The sequence below is a fragment of the Podarcis melisellensis genome (assembly GCF_964234715.1).
Source record: "Podarcis melisellensis genome assembly, chromosome: 17".
In the NCBI taxonomy this organism is placed as follows: Eukaryota; Metazoa; Chordata; class Lepidosauria; order Squamata; family Lacertidae; genus Podarcis; species Podarcis melisellensis.
The window spans coordinates 28,379,515-28,404,696 of NC_138534.1; the positions used below are offsets into that span (position 1 = coordinate 28,379,515).

The 25,182-nt window shown below is 40.7% G+C and overlaps 1 protein-coding gene across 2 annotated transcripts; it reads right to left on the reverse strand.

Annotated features, from left to right (window-relative positions):
• Positions 1–24,406, reverse strand: RAD23B (RAD23 homolog B, nucleotide excision repair protein). 2 transcript variants are annotated; one of them, XM_081894515.1, is made up of 10 exons: positions 24,151–24,406; positions 16,336–16,417; positions 13,793–13,872; positions 10,958–11,235; positions 9,823–9,878; positions 8,514–8,641; positions 5,115–5,271; positions 3,775–3,902; positions 3,317–3,505; positions 1–1,341 (listed from the first exon to the last, which is right to left on the reverse strand). In XM_081894515.1, exons 1-10 carry the CDS (start codon positions 24,214–24,216, stop codon positions 1,228–1,230), a joined length of 1,278 nt encoding a protein of 425 aa, XP_081750641.1. In that variant the 5' UTR covers positions 24,217–24,406; the 3' UTR covers positions 1–1,227. The 2 variants fall into 2 exon arrangements, with proteins under 2 accessions (XP_081750641.1, XP_081750642.1); XM_081894516.1 differs by having other exon boundaries at positions 3,317–3,487; positions 24,151–24,405.
• Positions 24,407–25,182: the final 776 nt, after the last annotated feature.

Below are 25,182 nucleotides of genomic sequence, written 5' to 3' on the forward strand. Positions count from 1 at the left end.
TACAATTAGATGTTACTTTTAATAGGAAGTAAAGGGTGTGTGTGCATAATCTTTAGGGATCCAATAACTTGATTGTTCATCTATTTTCCCATGTTCTGAACATCTCTTCAAGAGCAAAATATTTTCACAATGCTTTTAAAACAGAAGAGAAGGCAAGTTACTGGAACATTACAGTCCTTTTTAAAGCAATACAATGACGATAGCCTTTAGAGTCCCAGAGATTGAAACTATAAGATTACAAGCATTTAAGACACCTAGTTTTGAAATACTTGCAGCTGTATTCATTGATCAATTTCACTTTGAACAAAATATAGGTAGGATGGAATCTGATTTCTTCATAAATACTTTCACAAGGATGGAGAGTTTACATTTTCTTCATTGGCAATAAAAAAGTGCTCAATTCACAAAAAGGGATACATCAAACCCAAAACATGCAATGGTTGTTCATTTTTTTTAAAAAAACCAAACTTTACTGTAACCCAACATTGAAGTAAGCAGTAATTCAGTTAACTTGTAGTATTTGCCCCAAAAGAAAAAAAGGTCTAAGTTTAGCTTTGTGTATATAGCCTCTCCATTTATTATGAAAGGAAGGGGGCAGGGAAAAGAACATACCTCAAAAATCAGTGATCAATAATCTAAAACAATGAGTGGTTTAATTTGAATTTTTAATCCAGCACTTCATGTGAAATAATGGGCCTCTTGCAGTAATTACGATACTTCTGAAGCAGCAAAAATAACCCACCACCTACATTTTTGGCATATTTTAACGTTTATTCAAATATATTTTTTCCTTAAATTTATGAAGCCGTTATCCAGTGTTATCATGAAATACAGACTGTTGATTCTAGGTAGCCTTTGCTATCTCCAAGACCAATGTTAATTAAAAAGAAATAAAGCAGGGCACCACACTAATTTTGGGAGCTAGTACACTAAAAGAGTGAAAACCTGGGGGAGGGGGCATGAACTTACAATTTATAGAAGAAAGGAACTAAGTATCTGCAAAAAAGCTGGTTTTTGGTTGTATAGTATTTTACACTTTGATCTGCTACACCTGCCAATTTAGAGCAGATGTGCTTGTCTTTCCTTGTGTCCTTTCAATATTTTCTCTCCCTCCCCCCAACCTTACACAAAGTATCATGGATATGAGCCCAAGTATCCCAGACAATCCAGTGAACAGTAAGTGTAATGCACTGGTGTGATGTGTGAGATTTTAAAAGTCTCTCCCTTTCAATCTTCATCAAAGTTCTGTTGTAGAAGGAAGTTGGCTGCCAAGTTTTCATTCTTCTCACATGCAAAATACGCTTGTATCACAAGTCCTTCAGGAAATCCTAGCGCCTTTAACTGTAGGATGGAAAAAGATATTAGAATTCACATTTCAGGCACAAGCCTCCTTGCTGAGCATAAATTCCAGGTAGACAATTCTGCTGCCATTTGCTGGCACTTTGTCCAAATAACTTGCTCCTACTCTACCTAGCAACAGGTCCCCTTCCCTTTTCCACTCCTCCCACAAAAAGCAGGCAGCTTCAGTTACTACTATCACTATTATTACTAAAATACACAGCAATTGTTGAAATAAATAAAAGAAAAATGTTCACATAGGTAAATTAAGCAATGTAAAACCAGAAAGGTTAACAAGTTCAAACTCCTTATAGCACAGCAATACAGTCCTGGAGGAGGAAAAAACCTCTGTGACCTTTCAATCACTCATCAATACTGCCCATAAGAAACGACTGCCTACAATTTGCACCTCATGCCTACAAGTTAATTAGTACCTTCTGTACAAACACCCAATTTGCAATCCACATGGTGCCATGAAGTCAGATGCTTTCACAATCTCCCCCACCCCAAAGAACAATAACCAACTTGGTTTTGACAACTTGGTCTTTGTACATACATGCTGTACAAATGCTTTTTTGAGGCAGGCTTGACATACCCACAATAAAGTTCCTGAGATCTTGCTTCCTGGGCTCTCAATTTTGAGGCACAACTGACAGAGTAAAGGATGGACTGATCAGTAGTGAAGACTCTGGATGGTCTGCCATTGTATAATATGGAATTACAGGATGTGTAAACACATGGCACCCCTCAAATCTTCACTGACAGCATCCAAGAGTAAGAAGAGCAGAATTCAGATCAGGTGAGGAAGTTGCAGTTTTCATAGATTTTTTTTTTATCTCACGACATCAGTACTGGACTCAAGCAAGAGTTTAGGAAAGATGCCATTTTCACCTGGCTGTCTGAGATATGTCAGTGAGGTTACTACCACTTCACCATCCAGGGCAGGGAGAAAATAAATGCCTTGAAGAAGTTCAACAAGAGCTCAGGAATAAAATCCAGGATGATACCATATGGTAAGTTGGGAGCCTCCCTTTTAAGTAGGAGAAATGCAACTCCTGGCCTGTGGCATCAATCTTATCAATCAATGCTAGCTGAACAGACCCAGACCAGCCACAGGCAAACGTTATCACTCTCACTAGGAACACCTGTCCAGTCAAGGAAGGCTCCTTTTCCACCTTAGGGACTTTGGATCAGGCACAGTTCCAACCAAGGTCACTACTTTCCATAACTGCTGTATCCATAACTCCATTGTCCAGAGTTCTACTTGCAAGATGCTACATCTTCAGAACAGTCTGCATCCATTCAGGCTGAGGTTGGGTCCCTGTAGCTTCAATGTGAGTCAACTGCATGTTCTGACCACTTCACAGCAATGTCAGGTGAGCAGAAGCAGCTGGGAATGACTACATGTAAGCTTCAACCTGCAACTCACCTAATCATCTCAAGATCCATCACCGACCCTGGTGAGATGCAGTTACCAATAGACTAGCCCAGAGCTTTCCAAGCTTTCATGTTGGTGACACACTTTTTAGATATGCACCATTTTGCAATGCAGTATTTCAGTTTTGCTAGCAAACTGGAGGTTAAACTAACCCCTTTCTAGCCCCAGAAGAGTGCGGACAGCGTTCGCGACACTCCTACACACTGCTGCTGACACACTAATGTGTCGCGACACACAGTTTGGAAAGCTCTGGATTAGCCCTTAAGACACATCCACCTGTATACTAAATACCACCAGTGGTCTTCTAGAGTGAAGGATTCACTATACTTTTTCAACCAACAGGAAGACCATGCTGGCTTGATGTACGCTACCAGGATCTTCTACCAGACCTAGATAACCACAGTGTCATATAAGTGCACAAAATGACGCCACTTTGGCTATATACTCCTGCTCTCAACTTTGGAAATAGAAGGTATGGAAACAGAGAACGGGAAGCTATTCTCTACTTCAAGAACACAGAGACAAAAATGCTGCACTCACTCTTTCTATAGCTTCTTTTTCCTGAGGTGTTACTTGAATGTAATTCATGTGACGGCTTCCAGCTTCAGCTACGCTTCCTCCTCCGCCACCGCTGCCACCGCCCCCTTGACCAGACTCCTGAACAGGTTCATTTAACATCTGAATAAAATGTTCTTGGTGTTGGCTTATTTGCTGTGGTGCATGGGAGGACAAAAGCAAACAATACACTGAAATAAAGCATATTCATTCCTACCAATAGCCTTAAGCACAACCACTTCTGTTTGTACTAATAATGCAATCAAAAATGCCGACAAGTAATAATCAGGAGTGCCTTACGATGATATATTTATGCATGCTTTAAATTTTAAAAAGTTAACTGAAGTTAATGTGCCTCATCAACTTTACTGCCTCCCTCTCCCCATGCATATAAATAAACCACCTGAAAACACAGAGACAACCCAAAATGTTTTAAAAGTCACCTGCAATAATTGAGGATTTTCCCGCCCTATTTGCTGTAGCAATGCAGGCAGAAGAGATGGATTCTGCTGAATAATTTGCCTCATCTGCTGGAACTGAGGCTGGTTTCGTAAAAATTCAAGTGGGTGTCCTGAAAAGGAAAAAGGTGTGGGAAGATTTTTTATATATCGATGCATACATATAAAATAAATATTTATTAAATATTTTACCATGGAATATCATGGGAGTTGTTGTCCTCCCGCCGAAAAGCCTTTTTCAACAGGTATGATGCCCTGAATCATATAGGGTTGACATGTCTTTAACTCCCAAGGCTTAGAACTTTCTTACTCAAAGTGACAAGAAAGAGATTAAAATAATTCCTCAGTTTCTTGCCTGAGGTGCATGACAGAGCAAATTGCTAATTTTTCTTGTGAACACCATGCTTACTGTCTGGTGTACAAGGGCGTTTTGTTTTGTTGTTTTTTTTAAAAAAATTGACTTATAAACAAAAATCAGACCAACGGTCAGGCATCAGGCCCTACAAAATCCAAAGTAGAGCAATGAATTTTATCAAAACTTTTAATACTTTGTCGTGATGTAGAAAAACCACTATAAAGCTCACTCTAGAGCATAAAATGTATATTCTAAGTACCGGTAATTGATATTTGTTTTAGAGAGGCTGAAAAGTGAGCAAGTGACAAATCAAGTTTTTGCTATCATATATATTATTCATTTTTTACTGCCTACCTGAATCTCCCATAATATAGGCATTTATTTCTATTTATTGCTACCTTTTCGCTACAAAAATTAGTAAGTCATTTTTATGAGATGGCTAAGTTACTTGAGCCTTATTTTAACCTCAAAATCACAAATCCAAGAAAGCAGCAGCACACACACTGCTGGAATAGTTTTAGGAGTGAGGAGGCACCTAATTTTCAAGTGCGAAATTTTCAACGTACATTGAAAGCCTGCAAAGCAATGTATTAATAATGGGTGAACCTCTGCAGTAATAAGTTCATTTTAGCTCATTCTAAATGGCATCAAGTATTTGCTCTCCACACACCCAAAAAATTCAACATTTCAGATACATGTTGGTGGTCAGTTGTATTTTACCAGTTATTACCAAGTGAAAAAAGATTTATTAATCAGTCTGCATAGAACTGATTTCCAAGACAGACTGCAACAGAAACTACCGAGGGCAGTTAGTTGCTCCTACAGACATGTACTATGGAAAAAACACAAGTCAGAAAGTTCCAGGTCTTAAGGGAAGCAGTCACAGGGAAGGAATGTGCATACAAACACGTTATCCAAATTGAACCATCCAATGGATTTGTGCAGAACTTTTAGAGTATGGAAACCTTACCTCCTGTAGAACTAGTAGTAGTTGTGGTTGTGGTAGTTGCTGCTGCAGCTGCTGCCGCTGCAGCCGCTGCTGCTGTTGCTGAAGATGGAGAAGCAACTGTGCTGGCTGCTTGAGGGGGGTCAGCCATTCCTTGACTCTCTCTGTCTCCTGGGATACCCTAAAATGAGCACAGTCGTGTTAAAAGAAATCAGAATTAACAAGCCTTCCAAACAGGCATAGTGTGTAAAGTGCTGCTGGGCAATGGCAAAGTGTTTATGTTCCAGTGAAGTCCAGTCATATTTTTTGTTAGTGGCTTAAAATAGGACATATATTTGGCCACTTCTTGGAAATACACAAGTGAATTAATGGAGGCACATTTAGGCGACTGTAAACTATCACCAGTATATTCCCAAGTTATCAGACACTCAATGTTTGTCAAAGATCATCAGCATTCGCTGTAATAGGTGAAATACAAGGCGACATACATGTCCAAATCAAGCGCTGGATAAAATTCCACTTCTCTGAAACTGTTTCCCCTCTACCTCCAACTTCTTGCACCATTTGAGACAGGCCATATTTTAAAATAACAAGCAGATCTGCATGCAGAGAGCTTCAATTGAAGGTCAGAGGACTTGCTTCCAGAATCTGGGGGCTTTGAAAAATACTACGAATGTTACATCCAATTCCAACTAAAGGGATCTTGGTTTTAATAAAGGAAAACCTGTGGTTCAACTAATACCCTGAACCAAAGGGCGATTTGGGCCTGTTCTTCTCACAAAGCCTCACACTTCTTGGCAACAGATTTTTGAAACTGAGGTTAACTAAGGCAGTCTCAGACTGAACACTGATGCTCTCCAATACCAAACCCTAGACTGCCTCAGCCAGCGGGGTGTGCAGTAAGAGGACACCAAGAGGAGCCATGTTCTGACTATGATCTGGTGTCAGGTACAAACCCTTGAAACTGTAGCCCAAGTATAAAGGCTTTTCTGATTAATATAAAGTTATGTAAGTGACAGCCACACTCTAATTCTTCCAATCTATGCTGGTGTTGCACTAAGTACGGAGCACAGCTGGAAGAGGTCAGACCTGGGCAGCTAATCCACCCAAGTCTTTGTGATGTATGCCAGGTCAGGCAACCTCATCCACAATCTAATTGTCAATTATACAGGTGGGAGGGCAGGTTGGCAAAGCTATCTAGGTCCCAAAGGCTGGTGGATGGCCCAGCAGAGGCAAGGATTTGCAGCTTTCCTGTTTTATGCTAAAAACCTTCTGCCATGCAGAAACAATCAGTGTGAAGCTTGGCTGTTGCAGGGATTGTTTTGGCAACTGAGGTTGCTTTTCACATTTTAAGCCACACCTGCCTTTTCAGAAAAGTGTGCAAAGACAAACCAAGACCAAAATCACCGAAGTAGGAACACAAAGCTAATCAATGCCACACCAAAGAAGTTCAGGTAAATAACAGCCAGCAGACCTAAGCTAAATAAACAAATGTTTTATTGTGTACAGAAATTAAGATGCAGCAATGATACACAATGCCTATGATACACAAATCTGAAAGTCTGATAGACCCAGATCCCAGATGAAGTTTTTTGCCCCCATAAGAGAACAAAAGGGCTGGAGTTGCTAACACTCAAACTAGAATGGAAGCAACTAGCAAGCATATCTTCTTCAGTATTATTCATTTACACAATTAGCATTTTCATTCTAAAGAGTTTGTGCCTCCATTTCCCTGCTCCAATGAAAGTAATTTGCACTTCTTTATAGTTAACTGAAAACTTAGCAAGCCTGTTCTCGAAGACGCATGACCACAGCTAAACAAGCAGCGACTTAGCTTTCCACCTAAGCAATTCTGCTCAGCTTGACGTGACTAAAAAAAAAAGTAATCTATACAAAAATGGGTTATAACATTTACTATCTAGAACTGACACAAAGGGGATGAAATGTATGAACGTTACTTAACCAGGGGTGAACTTAAGATTGAAACAGCTGAATTAGTAGAAGCAGACAACATACAAGTAGTCTCCCTTAAATGATTAGGAAACCTTGTCCAACCATTTTATGTATTAAATACTCAGATATTTTGCAATGCCAAGGTCACCAATATATTGCAGGTAGGAAACTTTACAAATGATTTTGCAATAGATGGTTCAGGAGTGGGCAATGGCTTCTGGAGCCAACGTGTACACTTTATAGTAAAAGAAACACACCACGTTTCAGAAGTCACCTTTACATATTCTCAGGATAGGTAACCTGCAGCCCTTTGGGGGGGTTTTTTGACTCCAAATGCCATCAGCATGGTCAATCAGGGAGTGTTGAATTTTTAAACTTTCCAATTCCAAAAATGAGGGGTGTTAAAAAGCTGTAAAATAACTTGGGAATTCAAAAGATATTATGGTTAAATTAATATAATTTAATTTTGCGTAAGAAATATTGAATATTTTAAATGTTTTGTATAATTTCCAATAATTTTAAACTTGCCCTATTAATAGTTTTTGTAAAAAAATGTGTGTAAAATCACATAAAAATCATTAAAAATGATTGCCAAGTACTTGTAGTTGTGTTATAAATTACTATTATTTTAATATTTATATATTATACATATTTTATATTAAACTGTATATTACAATCAAACACACATATATATAGCATTCACTAATTTGAGCAGCAGCTATATTTCTTTCTTTCACAGGTTGAAGAATCTTCATCTGTGGGATAAAAATTGCTTGCGCGTTACTACCATCCTAACCAGTGGGGATTGACCTACAATGGCTTCTAAACAGAGAACAAGACTAGGGACATTCACACATATGAGCAACCTAATTGGAACTGGCAGAGAGTTGTTGCCCTCTGAACTCCCAACTCTGAGATGTTATGAGGTATGGGCTACTGCTAAGAGAACAAAGCACTGAGGATGTAAGAAAGTGCCCTGCCAATGTTGGTTGCAAAAAGAAAGCTCACATTATCTGTACATGCCCTAAGGAGATGAAGATCCCTGTGAAGGAACTTGTTTTCGTTAAAGGTCAGAGAGAGAAGACTGGTTTTATTGGACCATATCAAGATTGGCTTGCCAGATCTGCCTGAACATGAAAGACACACTTTTTTCACACACTTCTTTCTGGATCCAAACTCATTTCTCATATATTTGCCATTTCCAAAGCATCCTTCTTTCTTGCAAATCAAAAAGGCTACACATTTTTTTAAACAGTAAAGAGGAGAGCTGCAATCATTTGGATTATGGCTGAAAATTACATTTGTTTTAACAGCAGAATGAAAGATAACAGGTCAGCTATAACGTTTTATTTTCAGTTTTTATTCACCTCCCAACCTTTGATTTTTCTTTCTGTTAATGACTGTGCCACACCCAAAGTCAGTGGCAGAAGGCATAACAAGAAATTATGAATATCAAGAGAACATGCTCACCATCAGAAGATACTCCACTGCTCTATCAGGATTGTTGAAGCTGGCTCTCAGTGCAGCAATTACTTGCTCTCGCTCATAGCCCATCGACATGATCTCAGTCACCATATTTTCATAGGACTGACCTGTTACTAGGAAGAACAGAGGAGCAAAGATTAAGATGAAAGAAACATGCAGATTTAAAGAAGGTGGAGGAAAGGTGTCAAAAATATCCATTCCTTCCTGCAGTCATTAATTAATTATAATAACGTCTGGCTTAAGAAAGCCATTTGATGTACAAGGCTAGAAAGTGTTTTTCTTAGACAGATGCCGATCAGTCTGGGTTTTTTTACTTTTGAAGTGTCAAGCTTAATGCAAAAGCTATTCAAGTGACCAACTGTAATTGAGAATTATTAGCCAATACTGTTAGAGAGGGGTGGGGAGAGAGAGGTGGAGGTGGATCCACAGTACAACAGGATTCTATGCAGCAATCTTCAATACATAAAGCAGACAAGGCCCTCGTTTTTCCAGAAGTACTTCTTAACAACATAGATAATAAATTTTTAGAAAAGTAGTAATAATTTATTAAGAATAATGTACTACTTATACCCTCTGCATCTGACTGGGTTGCCCCAACCACTCTGGGTGGCTTTCAGTACCAACAATAAGCTCTCTATCATCAGATCCCCCTACTGATCCTACCCATTCCCCTACCCTAGCAACCCTCAACACCTTACAATTAGAACTTTCCTGTAAGTAACTGGCTAAGCAAAGTAAGAACTTAATTAATAAAATTGATCAATTCGGCAATTCCCCATTGAACACATCAAAATTGGATACGTATTATTCTACATTTCTAGAGTTGCCATCTTGGCAGGTGACAACTGGTATTTACCCCTTAAGTTTTACAAATGCCTTTGTCCCTATGGTTAAAAACAAGTCCAATGTAGTTAATACTTGGGACATACTGTCTCCCTCCAACTCCCCCCCAGAAATCTACCCTCTTGTAAAACTACCAACGTTAATAGCTGCAAACTTTGACTGCTTAATTATATGGCTTGCAATTAATTTGGAGCATGTGCTTTTGACACAGATTTAAGAAAGGCAAGATAGTGAAACCAGGAGGTGCAAGTAAAGTTTGTTGTATAATAAGAATGGAGATTGTTCTCTGCAGATAAACTCACTTGCCATATTAAAATATTCACTAACGCTGACATTTCAAAGTGTCACATTTTTTGAATTACAACGCTAATGTCTCAAGTAGGGTGCAAGTGGTGCTTTTTGCGAGTCTTTCATAGAAGAGGCACTCAAACAACTATCAGAAAATACTTACCAAGTGCACTTGTAGCATCCTCAAAGAGATTGGATCGCAAAATATCACCTGTGGTACTGTAACAGAACAAAAACCACTCATTTCTTTTAAAAAGGTTTAGAGTTCAAGGGGCTTATATTATAATTTTGCTTATGAATAATCAAAAATGGTTTGTCTGCAACATATACATCTGTTTGTACCCAAACAAAATGCTGCTATTAAAAGTTGTCCAAAGTTCCTTTCCCACAGTAGTTGCAATCCATGGAGACACAAACTGGATTATGAAAAATACAGACTAGCACCCACCATTACAGGTATTGGCTTAATTGCTCACAACAGAAATTCAACCAGGGATATGAGGGTAAAGTACAAAATAATGCAAGTGGCACATTCAGTAGCTGTAGTCTACTGACATCTGACCAAGGGTCAAGCTTCAAATGCACACAAATTTTACCAACTCTCAGACTGACTCATTGTTTGCTGAAACTGACTGAACAGATGTTCATGCCCAGTTTCCAAGTAGCTTCCTTTGGTGCATCATTTAATCACTTTTCAGGGGAGGAAATGGAAATGTTTAACAACCTATCAACTTGCACTCTAGTGAAATACTTAATAAAACTAGAACATGGCTAAATCTACTGTTTTTGGTTCATCCTGTGGAAAAGCTACATTGCCATATTGTAATTATTGCAAAATCACCTTGAGCAAGTATACTTGCAAGCTACTGTTGTATAAGTTCTATTAACAAACATATATAAAAGCTCAAAGTTAACACCATATTGACAACGTCACACAGTAACTCAACTGGAAACCCAGCCAGATGGGCGGGGTATAATTAATAATATATTATTATTATTATTATTATTATTATTATTATTATTATTATTACTACTACTACTACTATTCATGGCATATTAACCATTTTCAGAAGTTAGTAAAAAGACTTGTACAAGATAGAAATGCATTGGTGCTCTATACTGAAGCATTGGCTTTTTAAAAAATAAAACAGGATTTTTGGAAGGAAGCATGTAGGAGGGTTGAAAATTAATATTTCTCTTTTTCAGCAATTTTGATGCCCTCCAAGAAGTCCTAGTGCCAAATTTAGTATAAGTGGTGATAATAAACAGGACTCTGGTTTCTAATAATCTGCTCATACCTGTCTGTAGATGTTGGGCTAGTGGCAGCTGGTGTCTCTACTGGTTTATCTGCTGGTTTCTCTTCTACAGGAGCACTTACAGGCACAGGTTCACAAGCCACTGCAGCTGGTGTCGGGGCAGCTGGTGCAGGTGCTGAAACTGGCGCAGGGGCAGAAGCTGGAACAGGTGTAGGTTTGGGGGCTGCAGCAGCTATCGTAGAAGAACTAACAGTAGTGGTGGTATCATTTGACTGCTGGGTTGTAGTTGGGGATGGAGCTGGAGCAGCAGCTGCTTTGGGCTATAAAACGAAGAAATCTAAATGAATCAAATTCACAAGCCATCTTTTTTCATTTTTAGCATGCACCAGTGATTGGCCATTTTCATATACCTCTCAGGGCTCATCTTGGAAGTTACATCCACCACACAAATACTGATTTATATCACTCCATATGCCTGTTGCAGTGTTAGCTTCTCATGAGCATATGTAAGATTCCAAAAGAAATCTGATGGGTTTGCATTAGCATGGCAAAAGCAGCCACTGTACATGAAAGATATTACACACAACAGTAGCCCCTTGGAATTACTAAAACTGCAATGATGTGGTCAATGCAAAGTGATGAGACGACCTGTGATGTACAATGGTACCTCGGGTTACAAACTTAATTCGGTCTGGAGGTCCTTTCTTAACCTGAAACAGTTCTTAACCTGAGGTACTATTTCTGGGTTAGCAGAGTACGTAACCTGTAACCTGAAGCGTCTGTAACCCGAGGTACCACTGTATTTGAATAGAAATATTCATTATAGGTTGTATCCAATACTAGTCTTACTCAGATTAGACCAACTGAAATTAATGAGAACGAGTAAATTTAGATCCATCAACTTCAGTTTAAAACTTAGTCGGCTATAACCCTTTATGGCTAGAAAACCACAGTGCACATTTTGTGTCACTTGGTATTACCGCATGCGTCATGCAATACCCTAAGTGTGTTCTTTTCAACATTCTTAAAACAACTGTGCAGTTATTATAGAAATATAATTTATACCCAATCGCATAAATATGGTTATGCTGTTTCTACCAGAGCAGTAGTTTTCAAACTGTGTTCCAAGAACTGTTGACTTTATTTCAAACTTTTGGGGAATTTTTACAATGTGGAGATCAGTGGTGAAAGGTATTTTTCCATGAAAGACAGCTGGCCCTTCACTACCAAACTTATACTGAAAGGATATTGAGTATGTTTCAGAGCATCCACAAATAGTGGTAGTGTGAGCCAACCAATCTGATCTGATTCTTCCAGCACCATACAGGTTTTACTGGACGTATTTGTGCAGTTTACAAAACAGGACACATCAATGTAGAAAGGGTTAACAATCAAACCATCCCTGAATAGATCTATACAGTAAGCTAAATGCCTGCCAGTAAAGAAAACCTTTTTGCAGCAGGAACACAATCAGGTCATTTGAAAAGCAATTCAGGAAAATTCTGTTTAACCATTGTTGAAAACCATCAGTCATCAATATGTTCAAATAGACACAGATAATATGGCCACCAAGGTCTGGTTATGGGTTTAGTTCATTGCTATTTTTAGTGGCCTTGAGGAGGCCACATTCTCAGAAAGACAAACTGAAAGACTGTTGCCAATCAAGCAACAAAATGCACATTACAGAAAGCTGCAGAGTCATTGCTCTATTTCATCATCATCAAGATTTGTAGGCCGCCTTACCATACTTTAAAATTATGCTCCAGGCAGCTTACAACATAAGATGATTTACATAATTACAAAATAACAAAAGTATTCAAGCAATAAAACAAAACACATCAAAAAGTACACAACCAAATTGAACAATTTCCAGATACACTGTAAGATCTAAAAATAGAGATGCCAAAAGACTAATATCAACAATGGCAACAAAAAAACCTAAACTATACCCTGACGCAGAGGTAGTCAACCTTTTTATACCTACCGCCCACTAATGCATCTTTCTTGATGGTAAAATTTCCTTAGCGCCCACCAGTGCTCAATGGAAGGAGGATTCAGCTTGTGCCATAGAACCCCCTACCACCCACCTAGAATCCTGAAATGCCCACTAGTGGGCGGTAGGGACCAGGTTGACAACCCTAACCCAAGGGTCTGTTCAGCAGCCTCAGCTTTTGTAGCTGGAGTCAGTCAAGGACCCATCCTCCAAAATCAGGAGGAAAAAAGCTAGCAAGGCAGATCATTTTTAACCTGACAATTTTCAACACATCCCACCATAACCTTAACATCAAAATATAGTTTCATCATGCAGTCAATTATAATACAAACAAAATGTATCTCAAGGATGGACAGTTTTCAGTTATGTCAGCTGCCCATCTACTATTTGCTCTAATTTAATCTGACAAACAGGGGAGGATCTGATCAGAACTGTCTAGGATACCAGTATTTGAAATAATGAAAATTCACACTTAACAGTAATTTAGATAAAGGTGTATGTTAAACCAAGTGTATTTTTCAACAGATATATAAATAGCCAGGATCCAATAAATTCCAAGAGATGTAAGAGAGAAGAGAATATAAACTCTTGAGTTAATAAGTAAAATTTAGCTACTTCCACATTTTTGAAAAATATATTCACCACTGCTACATGCACTTCACAGCAAACAAATTCTCACAAACCTTTATAGTATACATTTCAACATTCTTGTTTTTTCTGTTATTATAGTGCTGAATGTTCTCTTAATATATTACAAAACTAGAAAACCTCAGGATAAATGTTACCAACAGCCTGTTTTCTTATATTACAAGTCAATAAAGAACAATTTAAGAGCAACCCCCTGCCACCCATGCCAGAATATTACTGATTACACTGAGACTTACTTTTGTCACCATAACCACCACAAAGTTCTTTTCATCGATTTTGTATTCTTTAAGAGCAGTATCATCATTAAGAATTTTACCTAGAAAATTAAAGTCATTCATGTTAGTTTTTCTTCACATTTAACGTGATCTCATAAATGCAATTGCATTGTGTTCACTCTGTGTTGAAATCTAAAGATGGAGTCAAATGGCGATAGTCATTTAGCTAAGGATATACCGTATTTTTTCGTCTATAAGACGCCCCCATGTATAAGACACCCCCTATTTTGGGGGACTCAGATTTAAGAAAATGGGGGAGATGGCCCAGAGTATAAGACGCCCCCTAATTTTTGACATTATTTTTTAGGGGGGAAACCTAGTCTTATACACGGAAAAATATGGTAGCTAAGGTAGCAGCACATGTAGTCATTTGACTGCAACCTCCAGACAAATGATTCTATCCAATGTCTCCATGTGTGTCACTTTTCTTGGCTACTATGGGGTGATAAAACATTTAAGTTCTCCATGCTGCAAGTTAAGGAAACACCGTGTAGCTCCTAGTCATCCTTTTTCATGCTATGTTCATTCACTGACTTTCTTAGTTTCTGTATAAGCAGTCATTCAAAAAAAATCCACCTTGTATTGAATTTCGCCTGAGTCCCATTGCTTGTTTACAATGTAACCTCCATTTGCTCTAACAATTCAACTAGTCTACAGCAGAACTTATTCCAGCTTAATTGATTTTGAATATTGAAGAGGGAAAGCAATTTTCTTTACCTAATTAAGTCAGTCTAGTACACTAAGCTAGCCCAAATACACACCAGGCATTTTTAGCCAGTGACACACAAAAGGAGGGATTCTTTAAAGGACAGCCACTTCTCACTTTCTGGCAGTTGTCTGTACTGTAGCTACAATATTGCTAAATAATAAGTTAACAGCAAACAACTGCTAATGTGATAGGCAGAAACATATCTCTTCATTGTCAAGTAGATACACAGAAATTAGGGCTGTTCCCTACACAGAAACGAACCCCTCCCTATCTCAGGGCAGGATTCACCTTTGGAGTCCCAACAATGGAAGTCCTGCACAAGGACTTCCACTTGTGCACCAAGGCTTCCCCCCGCTCCTAGAAACTGGCTCAGGGGCAAAGAGGCTTTGTGATTGTTAAAGATGTATTGTAAAAAAAACCAGAAGCGATAAGTTACTATTAACTGGCAATACAAGTCATGAAAAATGTGTAATGAATAGAAAATATGGATGATTGGTGGAGGAGCTGGTGGAAGTACAAAAAATTGGAAATTTGAGAACATGATTGTGTTGGTTAATTTGTAAAAGAAAATTTAATAAAAAATTATTAAAAAAAGAAAAGAAAAAAAAGAAACTGGCTCAGGGGCACACACAGGAGAACCTCCAGAATAGCGTGCAGTCGTAGGAGAGTGGGGATGCTCTCCGGAGAGTTGAAATGCGTGTACTGATGGCAAAGCTTGCCTTAGTGCAGAACCGAGTTTCCACCTGAGAAAACACTATTGTTCCATTTTAGTAGCTATGGCAGTAAGGAAAATGTGAGTCAGTTCTAAAAAAACTTATTATATTAATGGGCTTGTTCATGTTTCTTTAATGTGAGATTAAAAACTTCTATTACTCCCACCGCATCTGCTGGTATGCATCTATAATTTGGCATCCTCTCCAATATAACTAAGCTATTGGGCTTGATATAAGATACATCTTGGTGTTAAATATCCATGCAACAATTTAAAGTGAATCTTCTGTAGTAGTTGGTGGCAGAGATTTATATTGTGCTTTTGTCCATAAATTCTTCCATTTATCCCCTTCAGTGTTTATATCCCACTATCAATTAGCGACAGCTTGTTGTAAGGGTACATAACTGAGATTATGTATGTTAAGTGCTTTGTTGGAATATGCTATATAAATGCCGTAGATCAGGGGTCAGCAAACTTTTTCAGCAGGGGGCCAGTCCACTGTCCCTCAGATCTTGTGGGGAGCCGCACTATATATATTTTTTGGGGGGGATGAACAAATTCCTATGCCCCACAAATAACCTAGAGATGCATTTTACGTAAAAGGACACATTCTACTCATGTAAAAACATGCTGATTCCTGGACTGTCCACGGGCTGGATTTAGTAGGCGATTGGGCCGGATCCGGCCCCCGGGCCTTAGTTTGCCTACCCATGATGCAGATTATTGTAATTTAGCTGAAGCATCAGATGCAAAATAAGTTAATTCCAAAAGGAAGCTGAATTCCTAGCCATATACAAATTCTTTATTCTAGGAAAACAATGGTCAAGGAGAATTCTTCTATCAATTCCATATATTACCCAAGAGATTAACTCTTGGTTTCTTTGGGTGTGATCAAGCCCAAAATTAAGCATTTATTAAGCCCAACTGGTAGTAAGGAGAGAGTTAAGTATGTGCCTAAATCCCTCCCCAATAAGATTGAAAAGCTTCTCATGTCAGCTGGATGGAACTCTTTGTAACCTGCCAACTTTTTTTGTTCCTCTTACAGGAACACCTAGAAATAATTTCTATTTGCAAAAACATTACCTGCATATATTAATTTTTGGCCTGCTACTGGAAAAGCATCTTTCCCCTTTTCTGATTCAATCTTCTCTTTCAACGCTTTCACCTACAACAAACAGTTTAGTGAGAAACTTTAGTTAGAACTCTTATGAACAGTGTTTTCAAATATATACATATATATAAACATATATATAAACATTAGGACACCTGTGATGGCAACATTCTTTGTCTGTGATACAAAGTTTTGTTTCCTCTATTGCATATGGGGAACTTGTGGCTTTCTATATGCTGAGGAAATACAACTCCCATGAGCCCCAGTCAGCATGGCCAATGGCCAAGGATGATTGGAAACTAGAGACATCTTAGAGAGCCACAGGTGTCCATTCCTGCTCTGCTGGAAGCATTTTCTGTATTAGTAATTCTTCAACAATTAGATAATTCTGTCAACTGAAAAGATTACATGTAATCCAAACATTAAATACACACCTATGCTCAACACTTCAGTTTAAACTTTCAAAATGTTCAGCCCATAGGACACAGATTTAGTTAATCACATTTGTACCCCCACCCTTCTGCTCAGGGTCTCACTTTACCCTAAAAATTCTGCAAGGCAAATTAAGCTACTCAGCGAAGCTGAATAGGAATTTGATTCCCACATGCAAACCTAAAACTCTAGTCTAGCGGTAGGGAAACTTTTTAGCTCCACAGACCAGAATCATGAGCCAAATTTGAAGGTGGGCAGGTCATCAGATGTTTTTGGCCTACAACTCCCATAATCCCTAGCTCACAGGACCACTGGTCAGGGATGATGGGAGTTGTAGCCCCAAAACATCTGGGGACCCAAGGTTGAGAAAGGCTGAGTTAGTGCTAAAAGAGTTTGCCCAGATATACTTTGCTATCAACATCCACGAATCTATGTCGCAGTCCACAAAAGTGTGATGTGGCATGCTCTCAGTTTCAGTGTTCTTATATTCCTTTTGCCAAGTGTCAGATCCTTAATGCTATTTTAGTGATCAAGGATGAAAATCTGAGAATTCAAGATGGTAATTATGTTTCAAGAACCACAAAACTCTGTGCATTAGTTTGGAGCTCTTGACTGTGTACTGGTGACTAATAAAAGTGTATATATATACCCTGCCTCTTCACAAAAAATGCCTGAAGTGGTCAATAACATTTGCAAGAGATCAACCCCCACAACTCGATTAAGAAGTTAACACAATAAAATCAGACAACAGGAGATAACGTATAAAAAATACCAGTACATTTTTTGTGTGCATTTAAGCTTTTGGGTGGCGCTGTGGGTAAAAGCCTCAGCGCCTAGGGCTTGCCGATCGAAAGGTCGGCGGTTCGAATCCCCACGGCGGGGTGCGCTCCCGTTGCTCGGTCCCAGCGCCTGCCAACCTAGCAGTTCGAAAGCACCCCCGGGTGCAAGTAGATAAATAGGGACCGCTTACTAGCGGGAAGGTAAACGGCGTTTCCGTGTGCAGCTCTGGCTCGCCACGCTGGCCATGTGACCCGGAAGTGTCTCCGGACAGCGCTGGCCCCTGGCCTCTTGAGTGAGATGGGCGCACAACCCCAGAGTCTGTCAAGACTGGCCCGTACGGGCAGGGGTACCTTTACCTTTACCTTTTTAAGCTTTTTGATACAATTTTGTGTCTGAATTTACACCACATGAAGGTCCAAAGATTCCACAGTATTAACTTAAAGAACTGAGCTTATACAAGTCTATTTAATGCAGCATGTTGTCCTTCGGTCAGCAATAGTTCCAGAAGTACTCATCAGCATTAAGAGTAACTAGACAGCACTGTCTTTCTATAAGGAAGATACTGCCTTTAATTTAAGTCCAGATCTTTATTAATAAGTCTGATGCAATTTCCCTTCCCATGACAAAAGCATATTCATTCAGTAGCACGTAGAACACGCTGACAATAGCAAAAATGCCATGACCAGGAAGAGTTTTAATTTGACTGTCAATCTGCCAAGGGAGTGGGGATATGAGAAGAGAAGATCTTTCAGGAATGCCATTGATGACTTTACACCTTTATACTTCATGGCAGCATGCCTGAGAATCTTGTATTGCCAGGCAATAGGAATTTTCAACCTTTCCTTCTGCCCTCCAATTTACTTGCTCATCTCATATTTTAGATGGGTGGAGGTCCAGATTAGTGCATACAGTAGGCTTAGTACCAAGGATGGATGAGTCCATCTCCAGTCCTAGTAACTTTCACAGATGCTCACCCACAGTTCTGTTCCAACATATTTCCACATTAATCTGCAATTCTTGTAATCCACATAAATATTAGTATTCAAAGTTAATGGTTTAAACAAGTATTTTAAAACAGTCTCTCAAAACTTAAGAGAGAACTGCTTCAGGGCATTCAGAAATACTTTACATTTCAATCCATGCATTAATCCAAGAGGCATGGATCAAATCAGAATTCACGAAGTCATCAAAGTAAAAGACGGTACAATGTACCAGAGACTGACAAACAATTAACAATATGGGATGAAAAATCTTAAAGTTCAACTTTACATTGAGTCAATTCAACTATATTTTCAATTCTGCACATGCACAAGTTAAGAACTTTACTGCATAATCACTCATGGTTTTGCCAGAAAGAAAATGATGAACTGCCAAGCATATACTTTTATCTATCTTTGTTCCAGCATCATCCCTACCTTTGTTCAAAACCATGGTCACCTAACTACAATGCTGCATGTTTGTAATTTCTGTAATTTAGGTGTGAAATACTTGGAAGCTGCCTCTGGAAAGAAGATGTCCTTGAAAGGACTGTAGAAGCACAAATGAAGAAAACAAAGACTTGTAAATGAACACTGCTGAAAGTGATCTGAATAGCATTGGAACTGCCATGCATAAGTCTATTCCCTGAAAAAGTAAAACTGTCCCATAGTTTTGAGATAAAAATAACAGTGAGGAAAAGAATTTGCAGATCCATTCATTCTACAAAGAATTTCATTTACTAAGGCTGCAATCTTATGTTTACTAAGGAGCAGTGGTAGATTGTTTTATTTGATGTTCACCGGGTGGGGGGACAGTGCATTGTGACGACCAAAACCTAGGTTCAAATCTAGGTGCCATTTGGCTATTAGTTTATATATCTGAGTTTCTAATACTGGTTGGTAACAAATTGAAAAGCCTAGATACAATGCAGAATACAACTGAACAGAGCACCAACATTAGATTCCTTAACATTTACCCTGAACAATTTCATGAGTTGTCCAGTTTCCAGAAAATGTATTTGCTGGCTAAAAGGACTGTAAGCTATGATGGGCAGGACATTGGCAAGTGAGCAGTGTTGCCTGTTTCCCTTTACTAACTCCTTGTGGTCAGTAACACACCCCTTCTCTTGACATTTTGAAGTAGGTACTTCTCAACACTATTTTAGCACCTGTTTGCTGTGCTGCAGGGAAGGGGTAAATACATCTCTGAATAGGAGCAAGCGATGACATAATCTGCTGGAGTAGCAAGGTAGATCCTCCCCACAATGAATGAGGTGATTCACTGAGGGACGTGGATGGTACCATGGTCTAAACCGTTGAGCCTCTGGGCTTGCCGATCAGAAGGTTTGGCAATTCGAATCCACGTGATGGGGTGAGCTCCCATAGTTCTGTCCCAGCTTCTGCTAACCTAGCAGTTCGAAAGCACACCAGTGCAAGTAGATAAATAAGTACCACTGTGGCGTAAATGGCGTTTCCGTGTACTCTGGTTTCTGTCACAGGGTTCTGTTGCACCAGAAGCAGTTTAGTCATGACCCGGAAAACTGTGGATAAATGTCGGCTCCCGCGGCCTGAAAGTGAGATGAGCGCTGCATCCCACAGTTGCGTTTGATGGGACTTAACCATCCAGGGGTCCTTTACCTTTACACCTTTAATGTGGCTTTCAAGTCTGAGACAGATAAATTAGAGAATGAGGAAAATAATCAAGCAGAGGGCTGGACACTTCTTATTTACATGGGGTTCCTACTTCATGCTAGAAGTTTAAATAGTTAACATTGATTTGCACATCAAATTAGAAGATAAAACTTTATTATAATGTGTTGAACATATTTTGTTATAACGTGTTTACTATTTGCATTTATTATACAAAACTCTATTTGATGGTTGTGAAGCAAGCATCAGAACCCCAGGAAATAGTGCCTGCTCTATCACCCTTTAAAACAAAAGAGCTCTTGAGAGTGCTCCTTACCATGAGGATTTTTATGAAATTATCTGAATGACAAATTTGCTCAACAGACTACCAGGCAATTGGCTATCACCAGCCCTGGCTTAAATATACAAAGTTACTAAGAAAAACTGTATCCACCTTGTGTTTTCCTTAGCTGAACACAGAACCACTGAACGACTCCCCCAAAAAAGCCATGAAGTAGGCAATAAATTACTGGCATTTCTTTCATATTTCCTGAAATCTACAGCTCATCAAAATGGCATTTTCCAAAGATACACTTCTAAATACGGAATGCAAAAGAGATCATAGAGGTGAAGCCTGCAGCAATCTACAGACCAGCAGAAAACATTCAAACAATAAACCTTTAAATGTCAGTGGTTCCAGTACTGTAGTGTGGTGAAACGTTTTTCGCCTTAGCACCAATGTTGCTCAGTTGAACTGCTCCCCACCCCCCACCTGCCCAAACCAGGGGTTTGTATACTATTGTTATGATTTTTAGTCCACATCTTCAATGTGCATTTGGCATTACCAAGGCTTCAAATAAAGTTTAAGCAATGCTAGAAGTGGTGAGTACCAACAATTCAAGGACACTGTTTATCTAAACAGTATTTACTTGTTTAGTGCCATGAGTACTTAACATATAACCATGTCATCCTTACAACAATTCTGTAAAGTAGTTCGGCATTATCCTCATATTGCAGAAGAATGAAACCTAGTGCACGGATGGGGAACCTGTGATCCGCCTGATTTTGCAAGAATCCTAACTCCCATCAGCACTTTTTCTTGATGACTGAAATCAGTCCACACAATACATACACATAATTTCTCCTCCGTATAAACATCAATTTGAAAAAGTACAATAGAAACATTAACTGTTCAAAGTACTCTCCATTGATCCTAGTAATCCTAACAACTTCATACAATAGCACTATATGATCCCCAAAGTAGACAAACAAAATATTTGAGGTTGAGATAGTAGCTTGCCTAAAGACAACCAGGGAGTTCATGATGACTGAAGATCAAAAATACATCATTCCCCATACTCCAAAGCAATGTTTATACATTTTCTACCTTCCAAGCACAAGGATTAAAACAGTTCTGAGATCTTACTGATACATCCGTTTGGCTTGCAAAGCCAAGAACAGAACTGCTACATCCAAAATCAACATTGTCTATGGAAAAAGCTTTCATAGCTACAGGTATGCCAGATTTGTCCCAACTTCCCACCAGTGCCGCCACCACCTTCCTTGGTAATAAATCTGCAAATGTAAGGCTATAGGGTGGCTTCAGGAAGGTGTAATAGTAACTATTATACAAGCACCCAGTTGGTTGGGGAAGCATTTTAGCAAACATGAAGCAGTATCAATGGAGCTGCACATAAACCTGACAGGAAAAACTGGACAGAACCATCCTTCATGACAGACAGCCATATTCTATATTACTTCAGAAAGGGGCATCTAATCATAATTTTTAAAATCAGACATGAAGAAACATTTTACAGCAGACCTACCAGTTGTTCTACAGTTTAGGTTATTTTATAAGTTTACTTAACCTATCTATAGATACATGGTTGTAGAGGTATACCAAGAAAGGTTTCAAGATAGTTATGACACAAAATACACTACTAAAGCTGAAAACTGCACTCTCAGAGCAACACCCAGTTTTGCTAGTCTGCATGCGGAGCAGGCTTCCACCAGTGCCCATGAGACTTCCCTTTCCCATGGTTCTCTCTTTCCTATGCAGCCCCACCACCCACAAAATCTTCTCCAGAGGACTGAAAGACCCTCTGGAGCAAAGACGGTTGTTGTTTTGTTTGTCGGGATAGGAAAGGAAGGAAAGGTCTGGTACAGTCCAAGGAAAATACATCAAAACAATGTCTTCAAATTTATTTGTTTCCTGCACATTTTGCAATTTTAAGGAATGACTTGCAACGTCTACCTTCTTGCTGAGATTCTCTATAATTTATGGTATGCAAGGAAAACATTAAGCTTTTAAAGGGTCAAGTTTCTAATGGAATTCTATACAAATTCCTTTCTTACAAGTTTTCAGAAAGTGTGCTTTCTGTGATGAAGTACCACAGTGAGAGACAAGAACTCTGGAAAGAGGAGTGGAAAGACACAGAGCGCAGCTCAGTGCAGAATATTAAGGGTGTTGTATCTACCCCTCACATACTAATGTGAAGGGAGCAACATTTTTTAAAAAAATTGTGTGACAATATAGGTTCACTTTCATTGACCACTTATAGCTCAAATGTCACAAAGTGCAACATGTCTATATACCTTTCCCCATTTTCTCCAAAAGGTTCAGCATTCATATCACCGACTGCATAAAGTGCCACTATTAACCAACAACAGAACAACATTCCTGCTTCCTAATCACCTTTCTGAAGAGACAAATCAATACAGCTGACACCAGGGAGAGGAAAAACACACATCCCAACACTTACATCACACTGACTGCCTTAAGAAGTATTTTAATATGCGGGTGCAAAGATTGCTCCTCTGCTACCTACTTATAATGTAATGAGGGTTTGGCTTGGAATAACCATTTGGAGCAGTCTATGGAGGAGCCTGCATCGCCCTATTTTCTCCAGCACTAGGCACACCAGTTTAGCAACCGGGCATAAACTTTAAGAGACACAGATGTTGTTGTTGTTGTTTAGTCGTTTAGTCGTGTCCGACTCTTCGTGACCCCATGGACCAGAGAACGCCAGGCACCTCTGTCCTCTACTGCCTCCCGCAGTTTGGTCAAACTCATGCTGGTAGCCTCGAAAACAGATATATATATATAAAAGAAACGGTCTACACTTCGATGCGTAGCGCGTCCTTTTCTGATTCAATCCAAAACAGGAAAAGCACGGATCGCTGCACAAGCGGGGAAAATTTAACCTTCAGGAAGAACCCCACCCCCCAAAAAACGCCTTAGCATACCCTCTCACTGCCCACCTCTCAGGGACACGGCCCTTTTCCCCCACTGCATGCCCAGAGGGCGGGAGCGCGCGCGCGAGCAGCCAGGCAGGCAAGCAATCCAGCCAGCAGGCACCCAACTCGCACACGCCCCTTCCTCATGCGAAGCGAAATAATGCACAGTCATGGCAAAGCCCCGCTCGAGGACGCCGCCAGAGCCACCCACCAGCCCCCGCTCTGCCCCTCCAACCACCGTTGGAGCCCCTTGCACGGCAGATATACAAGCTGGACGGGCATCGAGTATAGATTGCAACGGGAGTCGCCTCCTTCCCAGGCCTGGAGGGGGGTCGGCGGAGGAGGCACATCCCCTTCCCCGCCTTGCAACGGAGCCTGCGTCAAAGGCCTCGCCGGGGAACGGAACCTGCAGCCTGGGCTCGGCTCAGTCCCGCCGGAGGGGCCCCGAGGCCTCCCGACCACCAGCCCGCGCCATGGATTCTTCCCTCCCTCCCCCCAATAAAAACCAAACACCCCGGTTTCCCGGCCTCCCTCCCGCCCTCCAACTTTCCCCTACCGCAACTTCTGAGGAAAACCGCCTCGAAGGAGGCCTCGAAACGGGGCTCTCGCTCGCTCCTCGCCACCCCACGACTCCTGTCAGCCGAACCTTCCCCTCAGACCCCCGCCGCGCAGCCCAACCCCAGGCCTGGGCCTAGCCCACAAGCTCGGCTCTCCCGCTCCCTCAGGCCGCACCGTCTCCTCAGGGTCGATGTCTATCTTGAAGGTTTGCTGCTGCAGCGTCTTCAGGGTGATCTGCATGGCGGCAGCTGAGCTGTAGGCCGCGGCGAAGCCGACCCCCGCAGGCTCCCTCAGGGAAGGTGGTAGTGGTGGTGCTACTGGTGGCGGCGGCGGGAGCTCCCCCTGGGTCCTCCAGTCACCGCTCCGGCCTAGGCTGGCTCGGGCTATGGTGGGTGAAAGTCGGGGGAGGGGGGGGAAAGGGAGGGAGGAGTTGTGGGCGGAGCTTAGGAGGAAAAGGAAACGTTCCCCTCCGTCGCTCTCTCGCGCTCAGGCGGGCCATTGCGCACGCGCGGCCCAAGGAGGCGTTGACAGGGATCCTCGCGCTCGGCTCGCGGCCCAGCTGCTGCGGCCGCCGCCATGATGACAGCGATGACGAAAGGCACCTTCCGCCACGGAACCCCCTCCCCCTCCCTCGATAAGAGGAAAGGAAGGCGCGAGGGAGCGCGCATGTGTAAAGGGGGGGGAGGCGGCGTACGTGCGTGTTTGTTTGTTTCCGCCCTTCTCATTTTTGAAAGGGTGGATGGGCTGCGCATGCGTATGCGCGAGTGGCGAAGGCCGGGCGGAACCGAAGCGGAGGGAGGAACAGTTGCGAGGCGGAGGTCGAGGGCCGAAGGCGGGAAGAGGCGGGATAAATGGACGCGGGGGGAGGGGAAGCGAGTTTTCGATCACTGGGGGGGGGGGAGGTGGTGTTGCTTAGTGGTTTCGTTGGGGATTGAGGGTTTTTCCCCCGTCTCCTTATTGTAGATCTTGTGGTGGTTTGTGTGGAAACAATTCGTTTTGGTCGTGTATTATTTAGGTTGGTTTATTTAGGGATAGAGCTGAAATATTCAATTTCTTGATTGCTTTCTCTGTTACTAATAAGTAATGCCATCTCTTAGGTCAGAGTGGCTGCCAAGTATATTACAGCACAATGCATCTACAATATTCTGAACCACTTAATAGTCATAGACCAACATATACAAAGGAAGGAAGGAAGGAAGGAAGGAA